The 27,300-nt window shown below is 38.5% G+C and overlaps 1 protein-coding gene across 1 annotated transcript in view; it reads right to left on the bottom strand.

The window, feature by feature from the left end:
- Nucleotides 1–27,300, bottom strand: part of LOC126092889 (coiled-coil domain-containing protein 170) — a 380,321-nt gene that overhangs the window by 114,726 nt on the left and 238,295 nt on the right. The window contains exons 8-10 of the mRNA XM_049908619.1: nt 12,105–12,305; nt 11,137–11,280; nt 6,242–6,313 (exon numbers count right to left, since the gene is read on the bottom strand). Coding sequence (XP_049764576.1) covers nt 6,242–6,313; nt 11,137–11,280; nt 12,105–12,305 — 417 coding nt within the window. The remainder of the gene's footprint in view (nt 1–6,241; nt 6,314–11,136; nt 11,281–12,104; nt 12,306–27,300) is intronic.

Here is a 27,300-nt window from a genome sequence, read left to right as displayed (position 1 = left end):
GCATGAACACAACTTTTCAAATATTTTTGAAATATCTGGCCAAAGTGAAATGGGTCGATAGTTTGACAGTATCTCTTTATCTGCCTTCTTGTAAAGAGGCTTAACTTCAGCATATCTTAACCAGTCTGGAAATGTTCTGTTGATAAGAGGTTGATTGCTAAATAATTTACAGTAGAACTCAACTCACATGAGCACTCTTAGATTAACTTCGTTGATATCATAACCACTAGAATATTTTGATTTTAAGAATTTTATGATGAATGCTATATCTTTGGGAGATGTGTTATTTCCATTTTACTGAAGTTATTTGTAAAGACTGGTCTCAGATATTGCATTGCACTGTTGACTGAACCTGTTAACCCTAAGCTCTCAGTAACAGACTCAAAATATTTGTTTATGTGGTTTGCCAATCTACATGCACTTTTTACCAATGTCTCATTTATTTTTAGAGCTATATGTTTCTCTTCCTTTTCAGCTCCACCTGTATTTGTCTTCACTATATCCCATATAGTTTCTATTTTGTTGCCTGATGTAATAATCTTTTTCTCATAATAAAGTTGCTTACATTTCTGGATTACTTGCTTCAATATTTTGCAGTATTCTTTCTAATGCATTACAATGTTAACATCAGAGCTATTCCTAGATAGTAGATACAGTCTCCTTTTTGTCTCACATGATATCTTTATTCCTTGTGTAATCCATGATTTATTTTTAAACTCCTGTCTGATCTGTGTTACCTGTATGGGAAAACAATATTCAAAAAAGGAAGAAACTTTATTAATGAATGCTTTGTATTTTCTAGTTGAATCAGAAGTAATATAAACACCTATCCAGTTCATGTCTTTGAGTAATCTCCTAAAATATCCTGATAAGTTTCAAATTTAATATAAGATGCTGCATGTCATGATCAGATAGCCCACATACTGTTGGTTTTGTGGTATGAGGTTTTTTCCCTAGATTTGTCAGAAAAGATATTATCAATAGAAGTCTCAGAGCATTTGAATACCCTAGTTGCATAGTTCACAGTAGGAATTACAGTGAATGACAGGGTTATTGATTGCAGTAATTGTTCACTGACAGAGCTTTTCAATGAATCCACATTAAAATCACCAGCAGCTACTATTTCCTTGTTTCTTACTGTGAGGCGGAACAACACAGCTTCCAGATTTTTTATGAAGAGGTTAAAGTTTCCTGAAGGTACTCTCTATATACTTACTATTATAAAGGACTTATTATGAAATACTACTTCTGTTGCATAAGCTTCTAAGTGCTGCTCCAAGCAAAATTTATTAATACCAATACTCTTGAAATTAAAACAGTTTCTGGCAAATGTGGCAGCTCCTCCTTTCTCCATATTTTCTCTACAGAAGTAAGCAGCTAACTTGAATCTAGTAACACTTAACAATCTATACCAGCAGTCACATCATGTTCAGAGAGGCAGATTATATCAACTGGTTTTCTCAACTCTAATTCTTCAACACAAATAAGCAACTCATTAACATTACCCCTCAGTCCTTGGATATTCTGGTGCAATATGGATAGCTGATTTGGTGCACTGGCTGCATTACAACTCTATGAACTAATTTTTCTGTCAGTTTTTGAATACCTCCAGTTTCAGTTAGGGGCTGTTTGCATGAATTGTGCTCATTAAAATTTGCTTTCTGGATGCAGGTTTTATCAATGCGAATGTCATTTTCAACCTGCCTCTGAACATCTTTTCTTTCTGCCCTCCCTGGCCTAAAAAAACTGTTATTCAGTTACTTGTAACTACTGGCACTTGACCACATGTGATAGAGTCCCCCCCTCCTTAAGTTATTTGCTGTTAACCCAGACAGTTTTCCCTTCCCTTTCCTGTTGAGGTATAGGCCGTGCCTAGTACAGTTGCACCTACTGATAAGATACCTGATCCAAGCAGATGTTCCATCTCTAAATTAACTCTCCTAACAGAAGAGTTTAAAAGAGGCTATTCATGGAGCCTCAGAACAGACACAAGGCCAGCACCATTATGTCTCGTTCCTGAAGCTATCTTTACCAGGTCACCCTCATTTACATGTATCTCTGTTGTCAGAACAAATCACATGTAGTAACCCAAAAATGCAGATAATCTTCCTGAAATTTCTGTATGTAATGATTTATTGAGTGAAGTACACATTTAATATCAGTTTATGTGTAATGAGTTCTTTCTTAGTTCATTCATAATTTTTGTCATCAGTAGTGGCATGTCTGAGCAAATTACATCAAATTTGTTCAGAAGGTGTATTCCATTAAAAGGTTTGGCTAATAGAGCACACAATTTTAATCAATGGAAAATCCAGGGTGGAACGTAATAATATTATGAAAAGGAAAGTTGCCACTCACCATATAGTGGAGATGCTGAGTCGCTGATAGGTACAACAAAAAGACTGTCACAAATATATGGTGAGTGGCAACTTTCCTCTTCATAATATTAAAGCACACAATTTATTGATTTCTACTTCATCTCATGGCACTGTTGTGTACATCAACAAAATGTTCAAATGGCTCTGAGCATTATGAGACTTAACTTCTGAGGTCATCAGTCAACTAGAACTTCGAACTACTTAAACCTAACTAACCTAAGGACATCACACACATCCATGCCCGAGGCATGACTGTAGCACCTAGAACCACTCGGCCACCCCGGCCGGCTGTACATCAACAGACTGAATGAGTAAAGCATAACAATTAGTGAAATAAAGCAGAATCGATTTCCTTATCTATCTGCTAATGTCCAGAGCACACTAGTTTTGAAACAATTTATCACTGCAGAAGTATTACTGTTGTTTGCATTGGTTTTGGAACAGTTAATTTTGTTTTCATTGAGGTATCTAGAAAATCTAATGTAATTGATCTAATGCTAATATCATTTAATGTAAAAAACACAAAGATCATACACACCCAGCTACAGTTTGACATCCAGTTTAGGTGGATATCTCTTTGTCATTCTTTATGAGCATTCAGTTTTCACAAACAATAGTGTACATTACCATAGGTGGACAATTATAATGAAATGGTTCCGTAGAGCATGTCAGTAAGTAATTATCATTTTATATGTGGATGGGAATCACTACTCATTGGACAGCACTGTGACTGTGCACAAATGCTACCTCCCCACATTAGTAATCATTATTTTCAATTTGTCTGTGTGGTATTTAACATCTTTCCTATTCAGTGTGTAACGATCTATCTTTGTATAGACATTTACAAGGGACATTCAATAAGCAATGCAATTTTTTTTTTCTTAAAGAAGGTTAGTTTTATTCAGGATTTCAATACATCATACTATTCCTCACTCTTTTGGCTACAAAACACTATTTTTCAACATAACCTCCATTCAGTGTGATTGCCTTATGCCATTAGTGGGAGGGCCTGTGTGCCTGCATGGTATTACTCTACTGGTCGACACTGGAGCCAATGTCTTGCTGCACCAATAACCTCACCGTCATCCATATACTGCTTCCCATGGAGTGCATCCTTCATTGGGCCAAATGGATGGAAGCTGGAAAGTGTGAGATCTGGGCTGTAGGCTGGATGAGGAACAATAGTCCAATGAAGTTCTGTGAGCTGCTCTCAGATGTGCAGACTTGTTCGAGGCCTTGTAATGTCATGGAGAAGGAGAAGTCTGTTTGTGTTTTTGTGGTGATGAACAAGCTGAAGTCATTTCTTCAATTTTCCTGATGGAAGCACAATACACTTCATAATTGAGGAAGAACAGTCCAATGAAGTTCTGTGAGCTTCTCTTGGGTGTACAGATTCGTGCAAGGCTTTGCAATGTCATGGAGAAAGTGAGGGAGCACATCAAACAGAATAACTCTTTCAGAGGCCCAGAAAACCATTGCCATGACTTTACTAGGTGATATTGCAGCTTTGAACTTCTTATTTGGATGTGAGTCAGTGTAGCACCACTCCATGGATTACTGTTTTATTTCTGGTTTGAACTGATGACCACACATTTCATCACCTGTGATGATGTTTGACAAAAATTGTAATGATCAGCTTTGTATGTGCAAGCACTTACGCACAGAAGGTCCTTCATTGCTCTTTATAATCTTCTGTTATGCGGCGAGGCTCCCAGTAGGCGTACACCAATCACTACCCCAACTGGTGGACTATTGTGTTAGGTGGACTATTGTGTTAGAACTGCCAACAGAGATATCCAGTTATGCAGTGAGGTGTTTGACTGTAAGCCACTTCAAATGAGTGTCTCTGCATGTTTCAGTATTTCAGGGGTTGCAGCTGTGTGTGGCCACCTGGCACGCAGAGGAATGCAGAGGTCTGTGTGATGTTGCTGCAATGATTACAGAAGTCTTGCCCAATGAATCACTGTGCATTTGTTCAGTGCCATGTCTCTGTAGACATTCTACAAGCACATATGAATATCTGTGATGCTCTGGTTTTCCACCAAAAGAAACTCAGTGACAGCTCTCTACTTGGCATGCACATCTGTTACAGATGCCATTTGGAAGGCTACATATAGCACCACTACCTATTGGAATTTCATGAATCTGTAGGGGAAGAGGTGGGAATGTTTCATGATGTACCACAGCAAATTCTGCATTGTTTCGACAGGAACTGGCTGAGGAAAAAAAGTGTTGCATTACTGTTTAGTGCATCTTGTACATTTCATTGTGTGTTTCCTTGATTTAATTATCATCAAAGCATATAGTTTTTGTCAAAGCTACTTGCTATAATCTATGACATATATTTGAAGGACTTTAACTTAGTGTCTTTCATAATTTGCAGTAAAGCCGCTACTTTTAAAAATCCCGCTGTTGTCTAATTGCACTATTCAGCTACTACACAACTGAAAATGTGAGTGTAATAAATAATGTTGAAGCATAACAATTCAGCATTGTATCAAAGTGACATATTTAAAATTAGTTATGTTTCCCAGAGTGCTAACATAGGATTTTGTATCCATAATCCCAGTATTCAAGGTGTGGGTAGTATGACAGGTTTTAATTTAGTTTTAAATTTATCAAGATTTACATTTTACCATCCTATGTGTGTGACTAATTAATTAATTTCTCCAGTTCTGCAGATCCCATCAAAAAACTGAACTTTCAGTGATGTGGATTAAGTGAAGACACATGTTAAGAATACAGATGCAATTCTTAGAAACTTAACCTGTAAATTGCATTAACAATAAACAAATCTGTACTGCTTGTTAATATTCGTGCTTACACTAGCTAAATTTAACCTAGCAAATTAGAAGGAAAGCCACTACTATGAAAGTAAGCTGCTGCTTCCTCAGTTACATTAAATAGCTGCTGTTTGTCTTCTATTAGTACCTGAGTGAGTGTCTTGTTGAGGAATTTTGCATCTAAATGGAAATTTCTACTTTGTATCCTAATCAAATGCTCTACCATTTTGTGGAAATTATTTTTATGTCTCCTACTGTGATCACACATACCAAAGTTAATTTAAAACTGAATTTTATTATACGTAATGAATAACACTGAAGAAGAAATGCATAAGCAAGTAAGTGTAAATATTCCACGTTTCTATCAGAATCTACATAACATTTTTCTTTGCTCATTTTTGCATCATAATACTTCATTGAGCTTAGATTCATCATATCAAAAGATTATCCAATAACATTGGGAAAAGAAACCCCATTAAATATGTTAGCAGTTTTGTGTGTTGATCAAGAAAGTGACATATACAGCTAGAAGTAAAGTAAAGCACAATCATCTGAGATTTTGGATCCGTTTATCAGTATATTGATTTTATACATAGGAGCATCATTTATTATTTCCTGAAGAGAATACATGAGAGAGTGACAAACAGATGTAACTATGAAGCTAAAGTTTATCTGAGTATGTCTAATAGAGAGCTCGGATTTTAAAGGTCTAAATTTGCATTTTTTTGAGAAATTTTGAATTAGAATAGAAATAAAAATTTTCAAAAAAAAAAAAAAAGTGGAAAGTCCAGGATGGAATAACAACAGTATTATGAAAAGGACAGATTACTGCTCACCACACAGAGGAGACACTGAGTCACAGATAGGCACAATGAAAAAACTGCTAGCAGGTCACTGCATCTGTCTGTGGATCAGCGTCTCCTCTTTGTGGTGAATAGCAATCTATTCTTTTCATAATTTTCAAAGCAATGTCTTCTAACTTTTAAGAATGTGTTTTTACATATAGTGAATAGAGTGAGACTCTAATCTACGTGCTTGTGTTCCAACATGAAGCTTAATGCTTTGAGATAGAAGCCTTACTTCTCGAAGTGGTAGATCAGGGAACGAACATTCCCTCCTCAATCGTGGGTACGTTCCATAAAGCCACCAGTACTGATACAAGAAAAGAGATGATATAGTTTGAAGAAAAATAATCAGGAACATAAGAACAAAAAGTAAAAAGAAAAAGAGGGTAATTGAAGCTTAGACTGTAAAGATGTGAGTGTAAAACCTCAAGTGCAAATCCACGATTTGTTTTCCCTAGTGTGCTCCAGTTTTGACAAACCATTAACTCCACTTGTTTGCTTGATTATAAAGGATAATATAGTGTCTTTTCCACACAAATTAAACATAATTATTCATTACTGAAATATATAGCTATTGAGAAGCAATGTAACTACACTAAAAGTTACAAATACACTGAAGTGCTTAATAGTATTACGAGTATATATTATAGACAAGAAAAATTAAGTATGAAATATTGCAACTGAAATAATGATACAGTACATAAAATTCTACGCATATTTTTCAGATCCTAAAATCCAAATGGCAAGGGAGGTTCACAATTTTTTTAACAGAATCACCTGCTAACTTTCTAAGAGACATATTCATGTACCTTTAGAAAATGGATGCTGGTAACAATCAGAAAGCTAAGCATAGACAATATACCACTTGAAAGACCTACATGGATGGCTTGTTATGCACTTGGAAATGATAAATTAAACGTAACTTTTAACAATGTGGGAAAAGATAGAGTGTAACTTACCATCAAGATGAGAAACTAAGTTGCAAACAGGCATAATTAAAAGACTCTTACACATAAACTTTTGGCCACAGCCTTCATCAGAAAAAGAGAAACACACATCATTCATTCACACAAGCAAGCACACTTCATGCACACCTGGTTGTCAGCTTCAGCTGCTTGGGCCACAGTGCAACTATCACATGGGATGGAAGCAGCAATCTGGAGGGGGCGAGGAAGGAGAAGGGAAGGGGGAGGGGAAGGGATAGCAGTGTACGAGTGAGGGGAGAAGGAGCGCTGTCTGGTGGAGCGTGCAGGGACTAGAATGCCAACAGGCACAGTGTCAGGAGGATGTGGGGCAGGGAAATGGTGAAAATGTAATAAAAAACAAGAGGAGTGGGGAAAGATGGGTGGGTACATTGGCAGAGGGTGGCAAACAAAGAGGGTGAGAGCCATGAATGGGGAGGAAGTAATAGGAGAGAGGGTGTGGAAACCATTGAGTTTGGGGACACTATGTTACCGCAGCTTGAGGCCGGGATAGTTACAGAATCGGAGAAAGTGTTGTAAGGATAACTCCCATCTGCACAGTTCAGAAAAGCTGGCAGTGGAGGGGAGGATCAAGATGGCTTGGGTAGTGAAGCAGCCATTGAAATCAAGCATATTATGGTCAGCTGCTTTGCTCTTGGCCACAGTTTGGCAATGGCCATTTGTCATGGTGGACAGCTGGATGGTAGTATGATCTTTGTGGCAAGGGGTTGGGATTTAAAGTGGCATGGGGATGGACTAGGATGGTGTGGAGGTTGGGTGCATGATGGAACACCATGTTAGGAGGGGTGGGAAGGATCTCAGGTAGGATGTCCCTCATTTCAGGGCATAATGATAGGTAATCAAAGCCCTGGTGAAGAATGCTGTTCCAGTCCAGGCTGGTACTGGGTGATGAAAGGGACACTCCTTTGTGGCTGGTACTTGGTAGGTGGTGGAGGATTGGTTGGGTGCGAGGAGAAATGGGATGAGAGATCTGTTTGCAGACTAGGTCTGGGGGATAGTGCCTGCCTGTGAAGGCCTTGGTGAGACCGTCAGCATACTGGATAAGGGAACTCTTGTCACTGCAAATACACCATCCCCAATTGGCCAGGCTGTGTGGGAAGCATTTTTTTTGTGAAAGGGATCATCATCATCATCATCAGTGTTCTGCCTAAAGGCAGGTTTTCACATGGTAGTTCTCCAGGCTGTCCGGTCTTCTGCCATCCTCTTCAGGTCTGCATAATTTCCTCTTCCCTTTATGTCGTCTATCATCTTGTATCTCCTTCTTCCTCTCAGTCTTCTCACACAAACCAATCCTTCCAAAGTATTTACTAGCAAGCACTCCCTTCTCAGTGAATGTCCCAAACAGTTCTTTTTCCTTTCTCTTACTAGCAAGCACTCCCTTCTCAGTGAATGTCCCAAACAGTTCTTTTTCCTTTCTCTTACAACCTTCAGCAGACATCTTCTCTCACAAACTCTTTCCAATACTCTTTCATTACTCACTCTTTCCATCCAGCTTATTCTCTCAATTCTCCTCCACATCCACATCTCAAATTCTCCTAACCTTTTTTCATCCTCTCGTCTCAGTGTCCATGTTTCTGCCCCAGATAGTGCTACACTCCAGACAAAACATTTGCCAATCCTTTTCCTTAGTCCTTTATATAATTTGCCACATAAGAGTCTCCTCTTTCTGTTGAATGCCTCCTTCGCTATGGCAAATCGAGTTTTCACCACCTTGTGACATCTCAAGTCTTCAGTTATTGTGCTTCTGAGATATTTAAATTCACTTAATTGGCTAATGGTAGATTGTCCTATTTTAATATTGGACAGTCTGCATCTTGTACTGATGACCATACTCTTTGTTTTTGCTGTGTTTATTTGCATCCCATATTCCACACAAGCTTCATTCAGATCTTTGAGCATGTTATTCACTGTCCGCTCACTTTCTGCCACTAATACCATGTCATCAGCAAATCTTATACATTCTATTCTCTTTCCACCAATACATATTCCTCTTTTCCCATCTAAGCTTTTCGCAACAATCTCTTCAAGGTATACATTAAACAACAGTGGGGAAAGGCAACAACCTTGTCTAACACCTTGTCCAATGTTGCTTCCTTCTGACATTTCATTTCCAGTTCTTATCCTTACTTTCTCATGTAAATATAAATTCTGTATCAGTCGCCTCTCTTTCCAATCTACTCCTTTCCTCCTCAAGATATCCATCAGCTTGTTCCACTGAACTCTGTCAAAAGCCTTTTCTAAATCTATAAAAACAGCAAAGATTTCTCTACCCTTTTTCATATATATTTTCCCTATAGTTCTTAGCAGGCCAATAGCATCTCTTGTTCCTTTTCCTCTTCTAAATCTGAACTGCTCCTCTGCAATCCCTCTATCCAGCTTGCCATACAACCTTCTATTCAAAACTCTCAGCAAGACTTTAGCTGCATGAGAAATTAGACTGATGGTCTGGTGCTCTTCACATTTTTTTAGTGTTTCTCTTTTTCTCTATTGGTATCATAACTGTTACAGCGAAGTCCTCAGGCCATTCCCCTTTGTCATATATCTCGTTACAAAGGTAGACTATTTCTTTTCTTGTCTTGTTTCCCAGACTCTTCAACAGTTCTGCTGGAAAATTATCTATTCCACATGCCTTCCTATTCTTCACCTCCTTCAGCACCTTTTCTACTTCTGCTTCCAAGATGGTAAATCCCTTTCCATCTTCCGGCACATATCGCTCCTCTTCAACCTTAATTTCACTTTGCATTTCATCCCCCTTATACATACATTCAATATATTCTTGCCATCTGTTCAAAACCTCCTGTGGTTCTTCTGCTAGAGTACCATCTGCTCTTTCTATGAAAACTGTCAAAATGCTGGTACTCTTGGTGTTTGGTTGGTTTAATGTGAACAGAGGTGCAGAAGGGGCTACCACAGAGGAGGAGGTCAATGTCTAGGAAGGCAGCACCGTGCATTGAGGAAGAATAGGTGAAGTGGGTGGGAGAGAAGGCATTGAGCTTATGAAGGAATGAAGATAGGGTGTCTTGACCCCGAGTCCACATCGCGAAGATATCATCAATGAATTGGTTCATGGAACACATACTCCACTCTCGTAATTGTCCTGACCACAACCTACAGTAATATACTGTCGCCACATCCCTCACCCAACAGTTTCCACCCCCTCTGTCCTATCACTATCTCCCCATTCTTGTCTCCCAACCTCTTTGTTTGCTGCCCTCTGCCAATGTTCCTGCCCATATTTCTCCACTCCTCTCCTTTTTCGTTCCATTTTTCTTACGTCCCTGCTCCACAACCTCCTGATGCTGTGCCTGTTGGCATTCTAATACCTGCACACTCCACCAGACAGTGCTCCTCTCTCCCTCCCATCAGTACACTGCAGTCCCTTCCCCTTCCCTACCGCCTCCAGACTGCTGCTTCCATTCCGTGTGATAGCTGCACATTCTGGTCCGAGCTGCTGGAGTTGGCAGTCATGTGTGTGTGTGAGGTGTGCTTGCTTGTGTGAATGAATGGTGTGTATTTATCTTTTTCGGATGAAAACCATGGCTGAAAGTTTATGTGTAAGTGTCTTTCAATTGTGCCTGTCTGCAACTTAACATGTCATCTTTATGACAAGTAGCAATCTGTCTTTTCCTACATTATTGCTATTGCTACTGGAGTTTCCATTGTTAAAGATAACTCTTAACAAACAATGGGAAATCCAGGACTGAATAATAATATGGATTAAAATAGACTGCTGCTCACAACATAGAGGAAGCAATGAACAACAGACATGCATATTTAAAAGTAGACTGTTGGATAAGCTATTGGATTAGATCCTTCACCAGATGTGTGTATCTATGGTATTAGTCTGAGGGCTTACCCAACAGTCTAATTTTAAATGTACTTGTCTGCTGATGAACACCTCCTCTATGTGGTGAGTAGCAATCTATACCAATTCATGTGATTTTTAACAGATATTTACTTACTCTATTGGTGCTTAATTGACACATAAACTCTCTATTGTGTAAGATATTTTAACAATGGAATCTTTTACAACTTTCAATGAAAGGAAATATTTGGGTATGGCCATCAGTAGCTTTCTTTTAACTTTGTCATAACATTCTAAGAAAAATTTAAACATATATATCAGGTAGATAAATGTGAATCTTACCTTGTCTATTATCTTCTCGTTTTCTAATCGTGCTAGTTGTTCTGCCCTTGCCAATAAAGAGTCAGTTATCAAATCGACACCAACATCCTTTGATATTTCATCCACACTGAGGACACGTGCCAGTCTTTCTAGGAATGACATGAACTGGAAGGAACATTGTTATTCAGCTTGTCTCATATAACAGTACATGCGTGTCATTTAAACCATTCCACTCATTTTAGAAATCTCCCTTCAGTTTTACTCAGCATTTATGGTTTAAGTATTTATTTTGTTGTATGAAAAAGGGCAAAACATCTATTTTACCATCCCAAATGTTGTAGCAGATCAAGGTCCATCTTAATATGAGGTATTAATTTCATACCTTCAATGACAAACGCTCTTTCTTCAGGAGAAAGAAGCAAAAATATGTAAAGGGAAAGATACCACAGTGATGATTGAAAAACAAAAACACTGACAAAACAGGATAAGGACAAGGTTCAGCATGAAACAAGATGTAAGTTAGTAGCAGAGTGCAGTAGATGATATTTAAAAATGTGACAGTTTGGATGGAATGGAGACAGTAATAGACATGTCAAAGATAAGAAAAATGGAAATTAGAATATTAGAACAGAAATGCAAGAAGTAGAGAGTTGTGAAGGGTATGTGGGAAATGTTCTTACAGAACATATTAAAGGTGAGAAAAATAATGCTAACAAAAGTAAATAACAAATGAAAAACAGTTCTAATTTTGTTACTTTCTGGGCATGTTCATGCAAGGAAAAGATTATAACAAATGTTAATCAGGAGAGACAAAAATAGTGCTGAGCTTATAAGTTAATATCACTTAAGTTTAATTTGCAGGTAGAAAGTTTTCTAACAGTGCATGACATGATTTTCTAGTAATTATACGAATTAAGCCTGTAAGATTCTGTTCACATTTCATACTACTCAAGTTGAACCCAAAAGACCATGCAACTGTTATAATATACCGTATTCTTATCACGGCGTAGTCCATCCTTTGTCACTTCAGCCATTGACAGATCACTCTCTGTCTTATTAAGTCGAGACTCTACAACAGCTTTCTCATCCTGCAGAAGACGTATCCGAGCATTTGCTTGTTCGTTTTGTTCTATCTGTCTATTCAGTTGCTGTGTAAGGCTTGCCACTTTGTCTCGAAGTTCTTCCAGTTCCTGGAACAAAGATGTAGTGTGTACCAAAGAATTATGTACGTATGTATAAGAGGGGAGACACTGAAAGAGAGAAAGAGAGAGAGAGAGAGAGAGAGAGAGAGAGAGAGAGAGAGAGAGAGAGAGAGATCAAAATGAGAACTGTGATAATCAAATTTACAGAAGAGATCGTATAAGTGGGGGTTGGAAGTGAGGGAAAGAAAAAGAAGAAAAAAAAAAAAAACATGTTCTGGTCTATGAGAAAAAAGTGAAATGTTCATGGCCTGACAGCAATTTTTGTTGTTGTCAGTAATGCATTTAATTTGTGAAATAGTGCTCCTTCAAGTCAATGGAATTTGTGCAATATTTTCCAAATGTGTAGAATTCATCTCTGAAAGGCAGTTCTGGTTGGTCCAAAAAATTCCCATTTGTTGTCATTAGCCACTCTTTCTACAAATTATCTGAATATCTAGATTCAGGTTCTGTTACCTACATGGCTAGCAGCAGTGTTTGTTAAAAAGCTGTGTGGCAAGTAATATTTTCCTATAAACAGAAGATAGTATATACTGAAGTAAAAAAAAGTTTTGTTTTACAAAAAAAGAAAAAGATAAATAGCAGTAATATAATAAAATTGCAGATGCAGCAGAATTTTTCATAGTAGTAGCTATCTTACTAATTTACTAATTAAACAATGGACATTCATTTACTGATGAAACAATGGAATGTACGAATATTATGAAAATGACAGTTGGCACTCACCATATACCCTGCAGGCCACAGTATGGTGCATTGTAAAGGGTACTTAGTACCATTACTAATCATTTCCTTCCTTGTTCCTATTACAAATAAAGCAAGGGAAAAATGAATGCCTATATGCTTCTGTAAGACCCCTGATTTCATGGACCTTATGCCGAATGTACATTGCTCGCAATCGAGTAGCTCTGCAGTAAACTTCAAATGTCAATTTTCTAAATCTTCATAACAGTGTTTCACAAAATGAATGTTGTCTTCCCTCTAGGGATACCCATTTCAGTACACAAAGCATCTCAATAATACTCACATATTGATCAAACCTTTGGTAACAAATCTGACAATTCGCTTCTGAATTGCTTCAATATCTTCCTGTAATTTAACTTGATGGGGGTCCCAAACACTTGAGCTTTTCTCAAGAACAGACTGCACTCATGTTTTGTGTGCCATCTCCTTTACAGATGAACCACCATTTTTCTAAAATTCTCCCAATGAAAGGAAGACAACCATTCACCTTCCCTACTACCATCCTTACATGCTTTGTCAATTTCATATCACTCTGCAGTGTTACACATAGATACTTAAATCATGTGACTGTATCAAGCAGCACTGTACTAAAGTGGTTTTCAAACATTACAGGATTGTTTATCTTGCTCATCTGCATTAACTTACATTTTTCTACACTTACAAACAGAGGAAGTTGCCACTCATCACAACAATTAGAAATTTTGTCATCTTGTAACCTCCTAAGTCACCCAATGATGAGACCTTGCTATAATCACAGCGTCATCAGTAAACAGGAGCTGATTGTCCATCAGACCATTGATGTATATAAAGAGTAAGAGCAGTCCTATTGCACTTCATGGGGGCACTCACAACAATATCCTTGTGAACACTCACTGTTGAGGACAACGTACTGTGTTCTGTTACTTAAGAAGTCTTCAGCCACTCACATACATGGGAACCTATCCATATGCTCATACTTTCGTAACCAGTTTGCAGTGAGGCATTGCGTCAATCACTTTCTGAAAATTTAGGAATGTGAAATCTGCCTGTTGCTCCTCATCCATGACTTGTAGGGTGTCATGCCAGAAAAGGGCAAGTAGATTCTCTCTCTTTATAAAATTGTGCTGATTTGTGGACAGGAGCTTTTCTGTCCCAAGGAAATCTCTTATATTCAATCTGAGACTAAGTTCAAGAATTCTGTGGAAAACTGTTGTTATGGATATTAGTCTGTAATTTTGTGAGTCCATTCTTTTACCCTTCTTCTGTAAAGGAGTCACATGCATTTTTTTCCAATTTCTTGGGACTATGAAATGGCTGAGAGATTCATGATAAAGGCAAGCTGAGTAATGGGCAAACTGACTGGACAGAAACATTCAACCCATTTAACAATTTTATGCATAGGACCAGAATTTTCTTGGGTTCATGGCAAGATCTTCTGCTTATGCAGGATGGCAGTAGTTGTCATATGCTTCACACATAAGTCTTTCTACAGATGAAAAAATTTCTACTTTGAGTACAACAGTTTGCTTCCTCAGCATTTTCTAAATTTCATTATTAAAACACAGTGGGCCTTTTATGCCCCATGCCCAGTCACTCATTGACCACCCTGGTGTTGCAATGGAATACAGGAAAAGGAAAGCTGAAGTCATAAATGTCAAGTTTAAGAAATTATTCACGTAGGGGAGATGACCTTGGAGATCTGCTCTTCAATTTCATCTTACGGAACTAGACATATGAGTAAGTAAATAAATGAAAAAAATACAAACATACCATTATTTTACTATCACACAGACTCCCATATGGAGAACTTGTAATAGGCACCCCTTATTTAGAGAAGCATATGAAAGGGTTGAAACTCGAATCCAAGCCGCACTTTTTTTCCGGTTTTTGTGATCCAAAAAACCGCCTGCGGCTTAGAATCGAGTGCAAAGTAAGCGGAAATTCTGAAAAATGTTGGTAGGTGCCACCACAACTAACTTTTGCTGTCGAATATATGTAGCGCTACACAGGCATGCTTTCCAGACACAAAGATAAATACTGGTCCCAAAATCATTGCGTCAGTAAATAAATTAATAAAAAGGTGGAAGACAAGCTTTTTTCTCCGCCCTGAGTTTCGACCACTGCATTTTCATACATTATCCAACGAAGTAAATACAAATTCCGTATTGTTCATCTTCGAATGTAGCAGCATTTCAATGTACTACGAAAATCTGATTGGCAAGACTGTTTGGGATGTTTGTCAATATGGCCAACTCTATGTTCTGAATTCTTTCCTACCTGTGAGAAGAGATGGTTGCTAACAGGAACTTTTATGAATTGTAAATCACATGCAGTATTCTCTTCACCATAAGAATAATATGAATATAAACATTTTACCATGTGTTTGGTGCTATCTCATTTAAATCCTGTTTGCCTAATAAACTACGAAACTAGAGTGAGACAACAGCAAACACGGAAGAATATACATATCATGTCATGTTTATATTCGTATTATTCTTATGCCTAATAGTGATACAGTCAGAAGTGAAGCATGGCAATTGACTAGATTTTTAAGTCTAAGATGACTCTAATTTCTGTGCAGAATGTAATGTAGTAAAGAGGCGTCTGCAAAGATTTTCAAATGGAGAAAAATTTCCGCTAAACTCTCATTCAGAACATCTTCTATCGTACGCAGTCTATTATTTGGTTCTTGTTGATCATTATCAAATAAAGCAGCAGTGTAAGTAACAACAAATAGCAGTCTCTTGCCATTGTTTCGCTAATGAGACCATTCCTCTATTTTTTTTTTAAATTGTAAGCGGCGGTAGCGTGCACAAAAGCAAGATATGCCGCAAGCGGCGACAGACCATAAACAGTCATTATCAGAATGCAACAAACAATGCATGACACAGTACAGTGTTACATTTTCAGCTTAGAGTGACGTAAACACCTATAACAAAGAGAACGACACTTATCAGATCAGAGAAAAATAAGCAATCAATTCAAACCAGATGAAGCACGTGAAAAAGGAAGGGTACCCGTATAAATATGGATGGAGCGCCTGCCATAACAATGGCTACTTGGTAAAGCTTAACTGTTAAGGTTACGACTGGAACCAAACTACTGTAGCTGTATCTTCATCCATTTGACCTCAATTGTGTCTCATGTTACAATGAACCAACTTTGTTTCGATTTGGAGGTGCGGCCTTAAACTTTTCTCTCCCCTTGAATTTCGAGTCTCAAATTTCAGGTGCGGCTTAGATTCGGGAAATTTTTTTTTCCTTTATTTCGAGTCTCATTTTTCAGGTGTGGCTCAGATTTGAGTGCGGCTAAGATTCGAGTAAATACAGTAAGTCATCAGGTCCACATGGAATCCAAATTCTGTTGTACAGAGAGTGCTCTATGGCAATGGTTCCTTACTTAGCTTGCATTTAACACAAATCCCTCAGCCAGTGTAAAGCCCCAATTGACTGGAAGAAAGACGTCTGTGTATAAGAAGGGTAAAAGAATGGACCTGCAAAATTACACACACACACACTTACTCGGCACACACTTCTCCAGAGGAGACAGTCATTGTCTGTGTGGGATGCAAACAACAGCTTATTTTCTCTTTCTAGCATAAATACTCTCCTAGCCTTCTTGATGGATTTACTAACCGTTGTTGCTATGATGACACCATGATCTCTAATCCCTGTTGCTGTACTGACATCATCAATAAGGTCAGACCTGTTTGTAGCTATAAGGTCTAAAATAATTTTGGAGGACATTTCTCTTGGAGAAGAGCATTTTTAAAATTTTTTATCACTTTAAAATGAACATAAACAGTCTCAACTACAAGAAACTTTTTGTTTTTGAGGTTACTGGTTTCAGTTTGTTTTAGAACATCTTCGGACCTAAGTGTTCGTGGAGTTGTACTGCCTGCTCCGCTCACTGCCACCAACTACCATTATCATATGAGATCTAAAGATGGTCAAAACAGACTAAAACTAATAACCTCAAAAACGAAAAGTTTCTTGTGGTGAGGACTGTTTATGTTCATTTTAGAGGTCTAAAAGATTTCCACTGGATGTAGGCTGTTGTACTAGCTGCTCAAAACAGTTTTGGAAAGAAGGTTCAAAAATACTTCACAAGACTGCCTGTCAGTACCACCAGCAATCAATCCAAAGATGTCCCCAGTCTATAATCTGTAGCTTAAAGTAGCCTCCAATAACACTGCATGATCTGAGCATTTTCACACTACTAAGCATGACTTCCTTCGAATGATTCCAAAACTGACATGGCAGTGGAGTGGCCAGTAAACACATCCAATAATTAAGTTGAGTTCACCTAGACTTATTAAAAGTGTCCAGGTAACTTCAGTTAGACTCAATTTTGACCTCGATAGATGCAATATTTTTTTCAACTGCAGTGAAGGTTTCTCCCTCTATGGTGTCTAATCTCTCTTTTCAACATATATTCCATGCCCTGCTGAATATTTCAGAGCTTTCTACTTCAGGTTTTAGCCAGCAGGACAGTAAGTTCAGGAACTTTGTTACAAATACTTCATTTGACAGAATGGTTAGAGAAAATCATAGCTTCACCATAACTGCTTTGTCTATGGAAATTCCGGAAGTTTCAAGATCTGTCGTACACTCTATCATTACTGAACATTTAGGCTACAAAAAACTTTGTGCTCATTGGGTTCCAAAAATGTTGACAGACGCCCACAAAAGTCACCAAATGGTGACAGCTTTGAATTTCCTTGACCGTTATGATGATGAAGGAGAGAACTTTTTGAAATACATTTTTACTGGAGATGAAACTGGATCCAATGTGACACAGCGGAAACAAAATGACAATCACAACAATGGATGCATCCAAATTCACCAAACAAACCAAAAAAATTCAAACAAACATTCAACAACAAAAAGGTTATGGCTACTGTGTTTTGGGACCAAAAAGGCATGTTGCTTGTAGAGTTTATGCAGCCCAAAACTACTATCAATGCAGCTGCTCATTGTGAAACTTTACGATGTTTGCAGAGAACCATTCAAAACAAATGAAGAGGAATGCTGACTTCCGCAATTGTGTTGATCCGTGACAATGCTCATCCACACACTGCTGGCACAACCCAATGGTTCCTTGAGCAATTGCAATGGGACATTTTCGATCATCTGCCGTACATTCCTGACCTGGCACCCAGTGACTTTCACCTTTTCCCTGAACTGAAGACGTGGCTAGCAGGGCAGCACTTTCAAACCAATGAAGATCTTCAAAACAACATCAATGCTCATTTGAAATCATTGGCGGCAACATTTTTTGAAGATGGTATTGCAAAGTTTGTCCACAGGTACGATAAATGTCTCAATCTTTTGGGTGATTATGTTGAAAAGTAGCCATAAGTGTACAAAACTTTTGGTAATAAAATAATTGTTTTCTATGAAGTTGTCTTTTATTTACAGCCTATTGGAGGTTGGGGGGAAAAAGGAAAGAAAAATACAGAAAAAAGAAAAAACGTCCTCATATAATTGCTAAGTAGGGAACTAAGGTATCTGCATTCTCTGAAAGGAACCTGACTGGTAAACAATCAGGACTGGGAACCTTGTCTTTCTTAAGTGTTTTAAGCTGCTTCACTACACCAAGGATATTTACTTGTAAGTTGCTCATGCTGGTGGTTGTTCTTGATTCAAATTCTGGGATACTTACTTCACCATCTTTTGTGAAGGAATTTCAGAAAACTGTATTTAGTAACTTGGCTTTCATGGTGCTGTCATCAATATTGTGCAGTGAAGGCAATGACTGTGTCTTGCCACAGGTGTACTTTACATATAACCACAACCTCTTCATATTCTCTGCCAGATCTTGAGGTAGAGTTTTGTTGTGGAAACTGTTAGAAACACCTCGCATTAAAGTTTGAACAAAATTTCAAACTTCTGTAAAACTTCACCAGTTTTGGGGATTTTGCATTCTTTTGCTTACATAGTGAGACTGGAAGGAGTGGAGACTGTCTCTTACGAATCTGTCCAGTGATTATGCAATTTTGTCAGCATTTTTCAATGGATGTATTTTGTGTTTATTTTTGGTGGGTTAGGACGATATGGTGTTCAGTCTAGCAACAATAACCTTGTGGTCACTAATCCCTGTATCTGTCATGATACTCCTTATTTGGTCAGGATTATTTGTTACTAAGAGGTCAAGTATGTTCCTGAACCATTTACACTTTGAGTGGACTCCTGAATTATCTGTTCAAAATAATTTTCTCAGAAGGCATTCTGTACAATTTTGGATAACATTTTCTGCCTACCACTAACTTTTAACATGTATTTTTGCCAACATATCGAGAGTAGATTGAAGTCACCACCAATTATAATTTTATGAGTGGGGTACTTATTTGAAATGACACTCAAGTTTTCTTTGAGCTGTTCAGCAACTGTATCATTTGAGTCTGAGGTAAGTAAAAGGAATCAGTTATCAATTTATTCTGGTTGTCAAGTATAACCTCCACCCATACTAACACACAGGAACTATCTACTTCAATTTCACAACAAGTTAAACTACTCATGATAGCAATAAACACTCCACTAGCAAATGTATTTGTTGTGTTCTTTCTGAACACAGATAGATCGTTTGTAAAAAAAATTTTGTGAACTAATAGTGGCTTTAGCAAGCTTTCCATACCTATAACGATTTGAGATTCAGTGCTTTCTATTAGCGCTTGGGGCTCTGGTTCTTTCCCAACATAGCTATGACAGTTTACTACAATATTGATTGTTCTTATGTCTATCCTCTTCCTTTGTTTGTCCTACACCCTTTGAAACTGAAGCCCTTTCTGCATCTTCCCAAGATCCATTAACCTAAAAAGCTACCCAGTTTCCTCCACCTGGCTCCACTTCCTGTGTAGCCACTTCCTGCATGTAGTGGATACACAAACTATTTAGCAGAACCCACCATCCTATGGCACAAGTTGAAGAATCTTCAACCTATATGGTTGCAGAACCATCTGAGACTTTGATTCAAACCCTCCACTTCACTCTGTACCAAAGGACCACAGCTGGTTCTGTCAATGAGACAACAGATGGTGAGTCCCATTTTAATCTTGCAAGCACAACTGGCAGTCTTTACTACTTCGGCTAGCCGCCCAACACCAGAGGAAATCTCTTTTGGTCCAAAGTGATGCACATTGTTAGTACCAACATGAGCCACCCTGTGCTCTGCGTGGCATCAGGAAGCACCTGTTGCTCCTGGTATGCATGTAGAGTACACATTGGATTCCTTCCCCTCTTTCAGAATCATATCCCTGATGGCCACCATTATGTGCCTAACATTGGAGCTCCCAACTGCCAGTAATCCCAACTCTGTGAATGCCCAGACTTTGCAGGCTGAGAGGATTCCTCTGGAACAAGGCGAGTGACTTCATCTGCCTCAAGGACTTCATCACCACAGATAGTGCCTGAAACCTTTTTGTCAGACCAAAGAGGCCCTCTGATTGGCCCCTCGGAAAGTCTTTGGCTGCTGGCCACACCTCGGGATTACCTCCCACTCAACCATAGGTGAGGGATTAAAAACTCAGTGTTGCCAGTGTCTGAGGTAGCCGCAGTAGTGGACTGATCAGGGAACACTTGAGTAATGCTGGATGTCCCTCAAATTGTCCCATCTTGCCCCCCACAGTGATGCCCATTGGTAACAGCCTCAAGCTGTGGGATGGAAGCCAAGGCTGCTTGGATCACCAACTCATTTCGCATCTGAACACTGCAATCACAGATCCTATCCACACTAAAGACAGCCTGACAAGTACACAGACACACACAAAATATAGAAGTTCAAGCTACAGAAAAATGACTAATTATAAAGTAAGTCACTTTTTATGAGAAGCTCTGTCAAATCATGGTACTTGTAGACATAATTTGCAAATGAATGGTGTATTTGCCTTTACCTGCAGCAGGAACACAGGTCCTCTTTCGCTGATGGTCTAGCGAACACTTACCTGATCTAACCAAAACACATAAACAAAAACCTGTATGATATGAGGTTCGACACAAGCACTAACACAGTCTCCACCAGCCAATCATACAAAGTTGAAGATGGCCTCAGAAACCAAGCAACAGATGTTGTTGGTGACAATGTGAGCACCTTGGAGATGACTACACCTTTCATGCTTGATAGCTGCATGCATGGCTCTCTTCACAACTCATACGAGAACCCCTGACAAACATACTGAGCACACACTGGGTTTCTTTCAGATCCTGGGCACCATTTTTCTAAGGGGCTTCACAACATGCCTAACATTGGAGCTTCTGGTAACTAGCAACCCCATCTCCCTTTCTGGGCCTGCTCAGACTCTGTTGAAGGAGTGGCACTCAAAAGGTGAATGAGTGAGGCCATCTGACATTGAATCTCCACTTCAAGTGACATTTACACATTACTACACCCCACTCAACCTGCAGTGAGGGTGATCCCCCAGGCCCAGTATACTGCAAGGTGCCTCAGCAGCAGAGCCCAAGCCAAAACAAGGGACACCTGAGGTGTCTTATCAATGCATCAGATGCCCCACTGCTTCTACAGCCTAAGGCATCAGCCTGAAGATGTATGTTGCATAAATGCTCTATGAGATGTTGCGATCATTTAGTTGCACTATAATAACACTATTTGTCTTGAGAACAGTATTTCATTGACTTTATTACACCGTACATGTTTTGGTGTTATACCATTTTCAAATATATCACAATGTTTTATGGTTAAGAGATTCTGTGTAGATATATTGGACAGATTTATTCTTTGTTTTGTTAGCCACAAAATAATGTGTTATTATTTTGGGTCACTTGAAAATGGTGTAATGCCAAAACATGTAAGGTGTAATAAAGTCAATAAAATATTGTGGTCAAGTGAAATAGTGTTGTTATAGCCTGAGTATGGGCTGACCGTGGCCATAAACATCTTCAGCTGTTCGTGAACTGGAGGAAGCTCCTCCTGCGTACCCACCTATCTGTACTCTGTACTGCTGTTACTAACTTATGAATTAACCATAAAAGCATGTAGATAAAACTAAATATGTAACTTGCTACCCTTCTGACGTGTCAGCAATGGAGACTGATGCCTTACTGAGCTGTGTAGCTGGCTTTTCAAAAGAAATTACAACTGTGCTACAGAATGTGTGAATCTACAGTTTACAGTTACTAAACTGTGAGATAACACTTCTTAAACACAAAAACCTGAACAGAATTTAAGAATTAAACAAAGAAAAAACCCACAGAAAGCTAAATACATAACTTGCTGCTCTGCTGGCAACAGGCAGCAGCTGGAACCTGACTAGGCTGAGAGGAATGGTCAGAGGCCGCTCAAAAGAAACAAATGACAACTTTGCTATGATTACATGAACCTGCACTTTCCAGTTATTAAAACATGAGGGTATACCTGTTAAGTACTAAAATACACAAGTAATTTAAAAATTATGCTAAGAAAAAATACAGAAAAAGCTAAATATGTAACATGCTGCTCTGCAGGAGCACTGCAGGTGGCAGTTGGAACCTGAAAGTTCTATGGAACATGGTGGATGAATGAATGAATGAATGCCCATAACTTCCAGCTACAAATATCTTTGGATGTGAGAAAACATGGAAGCAATGGGGTGCCAAATCTGAAGAACAGTGTGATTATTCATATTTCTACATCTGCATTATACTCCACAAACTATCCTGCAGCATGCATGTGAAAGGTACTACGAAGTTATAAAAATTACTTAGTTCAACTTGGTTATTGCTAGAGTTACTGATCACCACCAAAGAATTTTGAACTTTTCTTAAGTAAATTGGAAACATTGCTAAATAAAGTAAATAAAATGAGAATTGACCTGGGGAGACTTCAACATTGGTTTTCTTAACAAAAAGTAGAAATAGAGAGGCCCTTTTGATCCTTGCTGCAGCCTACAATTTAAATGCAAAAGTAAATAATGTTTACTGGGTAACAGATACTTGCAAAACAGCTCCACATCATTTTTTAGTCAAGAAAAGTTTATACAGCACTTCACTAAGAATTTCCAACACAGGCCTTAGCGACCATCTAGCTCAAATACTAACGCTGATAGTAAATGGCAGTTTTTACTAGAAAAATACGCACCATTTGCACTAGACTGATTTTTTTTTGTTAAATTATGATAGAAGATCACTTTTGTTCGAGTATTGACTTAAAAATTATTTTCTTCATTGTTATAGTAACCCACCATTTTCAACACAGATTACTGTAACCACAAAGGACAATTCTAGAACAAACTGTTGGATCACAAAGAGAATAAGGGTTTTAAGCAAGAAGAAGGGACTGCTACATAAAATATGTAACTCAAATAATTCCTCACCTCAATTACATGAAAATTATGAAAAACATTTCAAAATACTGAGAAAAGTAATAAGAGTAGCAAAAACAATGCATAATGATGAATACATATGCAATCCAACAAATAAAGTTAAGGCATGTGGAGTGTTATAAATAAAGACACTGGTGAAAACACAGTATCATGTAAAAATATAACGCTATCACAAGAAAATAAAAAATTTAACAAATCCCTTAGAAGTTGTCAACACATTTAACAATTTTTTCACAGGTGTTGCAGATAATATGATAAAAATAAAATATAAATGAGAGTACGTAATACAACAGAAAGTCCTGGATGGAATAACAGTGCTATGGAAAGAACAGAGTGTTACTCACCACATACAAGAGGCATTGAGTCAGAGACAGGTGTAATGAAAAAAAAATATGCTAGAAATATTTAAACTTTCAGACAAAGTCCTCATTCTTCCTACCAATAATTATTTCTTCAAATTTATCACACTACCTTTCTTCACCCCTACATATTTTCGTGTGTCTTTCCATACCTTCCTGCATTACCCATACTTTGTTGTAACTGTTCCTAACAATGCCTCTTCTGCTATTAATGTCTTTTTATTTACTTTTTTCTCTTTTCACATCAATTTTACTTTGTTTTCATTTTTCACTGTAGGCCCTACTTACCCAGGTTTCATCTTTTTCACTATACTTCATCTATTTCATCCTTTTGTGATTTTCCCATATATTTTTACATAATTTTACATTTTTCATGTTTCACAATGGTTCCTTACTCCTTCCATCTGTGCCAGTACAGAAAAGTTTTCCTAACCCTAGCCAGAACCCAGTCTCACATACAGTTCCTGCACTGTTGCCTAGCTCTTGGAACCCCCCCCCAATCTGACTGTCAAATTACCCATCTCCAGCTGCAGCCCCTCCTTCCACAATGAGCTCTATCTGTTCAAATTTCATTATTCCACAACCCTCACCAACCTAGACCTGCAAAACCATATCTATCATGTCCAAACCACCTTGCACTTCCTCCTCTACATATGTGAAATTTTCCTGCTCTGCAACGCTAACTTCTTGCATGCCATCTCCCACAGTGAAACCCTTGCCCTCCAGGAACAGCATGCACAACACTACCTCAAAAAACTGGTCCAATCTGTTCATCTTATAGTCCTGGCTTGCCTTGGACTAGTACTATCCAGTACCACTACAAGAGTCTCCATCAAATCTCTCCCACATCCCCTTATAGCCACAAAACCTTGCCTTATATATTTGATACATTTACCACACCCTCACAAAATCCCTCCCACCATCCTACATATTCATAGCCGTAGCATAACCACAAAATAGTAACGAAATGTGATAGGACTTTTATATTTTCTATATACATATATGATTTTTCAGACTAAGTAAGCAGTGGTCTGTGGTTGTTCGCTGATGGGAAGGTTTCACCGATGAGTGACTGTAGAAGCATACAAGATGACTTCAACAAAATTTCTAGTTGATGTGATTAATTGGTATCACTGGAGGGAAGGCAGCATTCTTTTTCAGGAGCATGATTGAGGAAATTTAGAGAACTGACATTTGAGGCTGACTGCAGAATAATTCTACTGACAACACTGTACATTTCATGTAAGGGCCATGAAGACAATCTTAGATTAGAGAGATTAGGGCTCATATGGAAGAATATAGACATTTGTTTTTACTTCACTCTATTTGCCAGTTGAACAGAAAAGGAAACGAGTAGTAGTGGTACAGGTGGCCTGTGGAGTAGGTATGTAATCGTAGATATGGAACCTGTCCTCCAAGTACCTTAGTCCTGCAGAAGTATCAGTCCTTTCCAGAGGCCTTATCTTCCAGACCTCTCCCAAACACCAGAATATACCAAGGCTCTTGCTGACGCCTTCACAGATCAAAATTACCTTTCCAACATTGTCCAGAAATAGGTCTCCCAGGCCTTGTCTCACCAGTCACCTGCCATCCCCTACAAACCCCCATTGCTGGCACAAAGGAGCCCTCCTTTCAAGACTCAATACCACACAGAACTGTAGCAACTGAATCACACTCTTTGCCTGGGTTTTGAGTATTTTTCATCCTTTCCTGAAATGAGAAATATCTTCTCCAGTCCTTCCACTGGCAATCCACCACCTACTCAACTTACGTAATATCCCTGCCCACCCCTATTCCACACCTGTTAAAGGCACCTTGCGTCATGATTAATATCCCTGCAATGGACACAGATGCAAGAACTGTCCCATATACCCTCCCACTATCACTTGCTCCAGTCCTGTCACTGGCATCTCCTGCCATATCAAAGACAGTGCTACCTCTGAAAGCAGCCATGTGATATATAAACCAATGTGTTGCAAACTATATGGGCATGACTACTAACAAGCTGTCTGTCCACATGAATGTCTCCCACCAAAATGTAGCTGAGAGACAGCTGGTTCACCCAGATGCTGAAAATGCCACCCAACATGATGTGCTTCACATTAATGACTGCTTCAAGCCTGTGGCATCTGTATTCTTCCCACCAACTCCAGATTTTCTGTATTTTGGAGGTGAGAACTCTCCCTAAAACACATCCTCAACCTGCCCTCCTCCTGTCTAACCCCTTCCCTGCTCCTACTACAGCACAGTCCTCCTATCCCTCAACCCCATCCCCCCCCCTCCCCCTCCTCATTGCTTGCCTCCTCCTTATCCCCACCACCAAGCCCATCAGATTGCTCTCATGTCAGACGCAGACACAGTTGGGCCTTTGCACATGGATACAGTAGCCATGTGTGTGTGAAATATTGTTGTCTCAATGTGTGGGAGTTTTACTTCTGAGGAAGGACTTTGTCTGAAAGCTTAAATATTTCTAGTATTCTTTTTCACTGTACCTGTCTGTGACTCAACACTTCCTTTATGTGGTGAGTATCAATCTACCATTTCCATACTGTTGTGAATACTTAATTCAATAAAAATAAAATAAGCACGTATAACAGGGCAATGTACAGCATCACTGTCACACAAGATGAAGGAACAAAAGTGATAAAATGACTGAAAAACTACAACTTCTCAAATAAGAGTGCTCTAAACCAAGTTTAACTACTGTTCTCTTTGAGCAGGCACTTTTCCTGCAGTATAGAAAACATCTAGGGTAATTCCAACACATAAAAAGAGGTGAGAGAGATAATGTAAATAATGACAGGCTCATCAATACGGCCAAGATTTTTAGGCTTTTATAGAATGGATTTTAGTCCTTTATTTTCCTGGTATTTTAGGTCTAAACAAACTATTTTGGCCTTTTTGGAGTCTTTTCAAACAAAATGTATTGAACACTAATATTAATGTAGAAAAGTCTATTACAATTAACTGTTCCTTATATTGGCACTAAAAAAAAATGCAGAAAAAATTGGGACATTTAACCTGTGCAGCAATTATTTTCTGTTTTTATAATATTTTAATGAAAAGTCTTTTACTGAAAAACTCTTTCTCTCACTTATATAAGAACACATGTTTGAGATGAATACCTATGTATGATCACAGTTTGTGGTCTAACACTAAAACTAATAAAAACTTTTATATTTTGTTATTGCAGTACACAATTAGCCACATTTCTACATTCTGTAGAGTGAAACTTTTTCTATTCACTCTCAGTACATTTCAGTAGGCTCAGAAAGATCTCTCTATGGTACAAGAGGTCAATGGTGCACAATTCATTGACGGAATTGCACATGGACCCCAATACAGTCCACCTTTGAAGTTCTGCCCTGCATAATGGTGGACACTTTCCACATATCTTCATATCTGGGGTTCCGCAAAAGAATATTCCTCAGTTTAGTGATGCATGCTGTGCCCACTGAACCAGATATTTCTTTCAGATGCAGCTGCACCCTGGAGATCATGTCTACAGCCCCATTCAGTGGCAAAGATGTGGACTCTGTGCATTTAATTGCAAAAGGTAGATGTTGGAAGTGAGCTCTTAAAAATGCCA

The sequence above is a fragment of the Schistocerca cancellata genome, chromosome 7 (assembly GCF_023864275.1).
Source record: "Schistocerca cancellata isolate TAMUIC-IGC-003103 chromosome 7, iqSchCanc2.1, whole genome shotgun sequence".
In the NCBI taxonomy this organism is placed as follows: domain Eukaryota; kingdom Metazoa; phylum Arthropoda; class Insecta; order Orthoptera; family Acrididae; genus Schistocerca; species Schistocerca cancellata.
The sequence above is the reverse complement of the archived record's forward strand: the minus strand, read 5'-3'. Positions and strand labels throughout refer to the sequence as shown.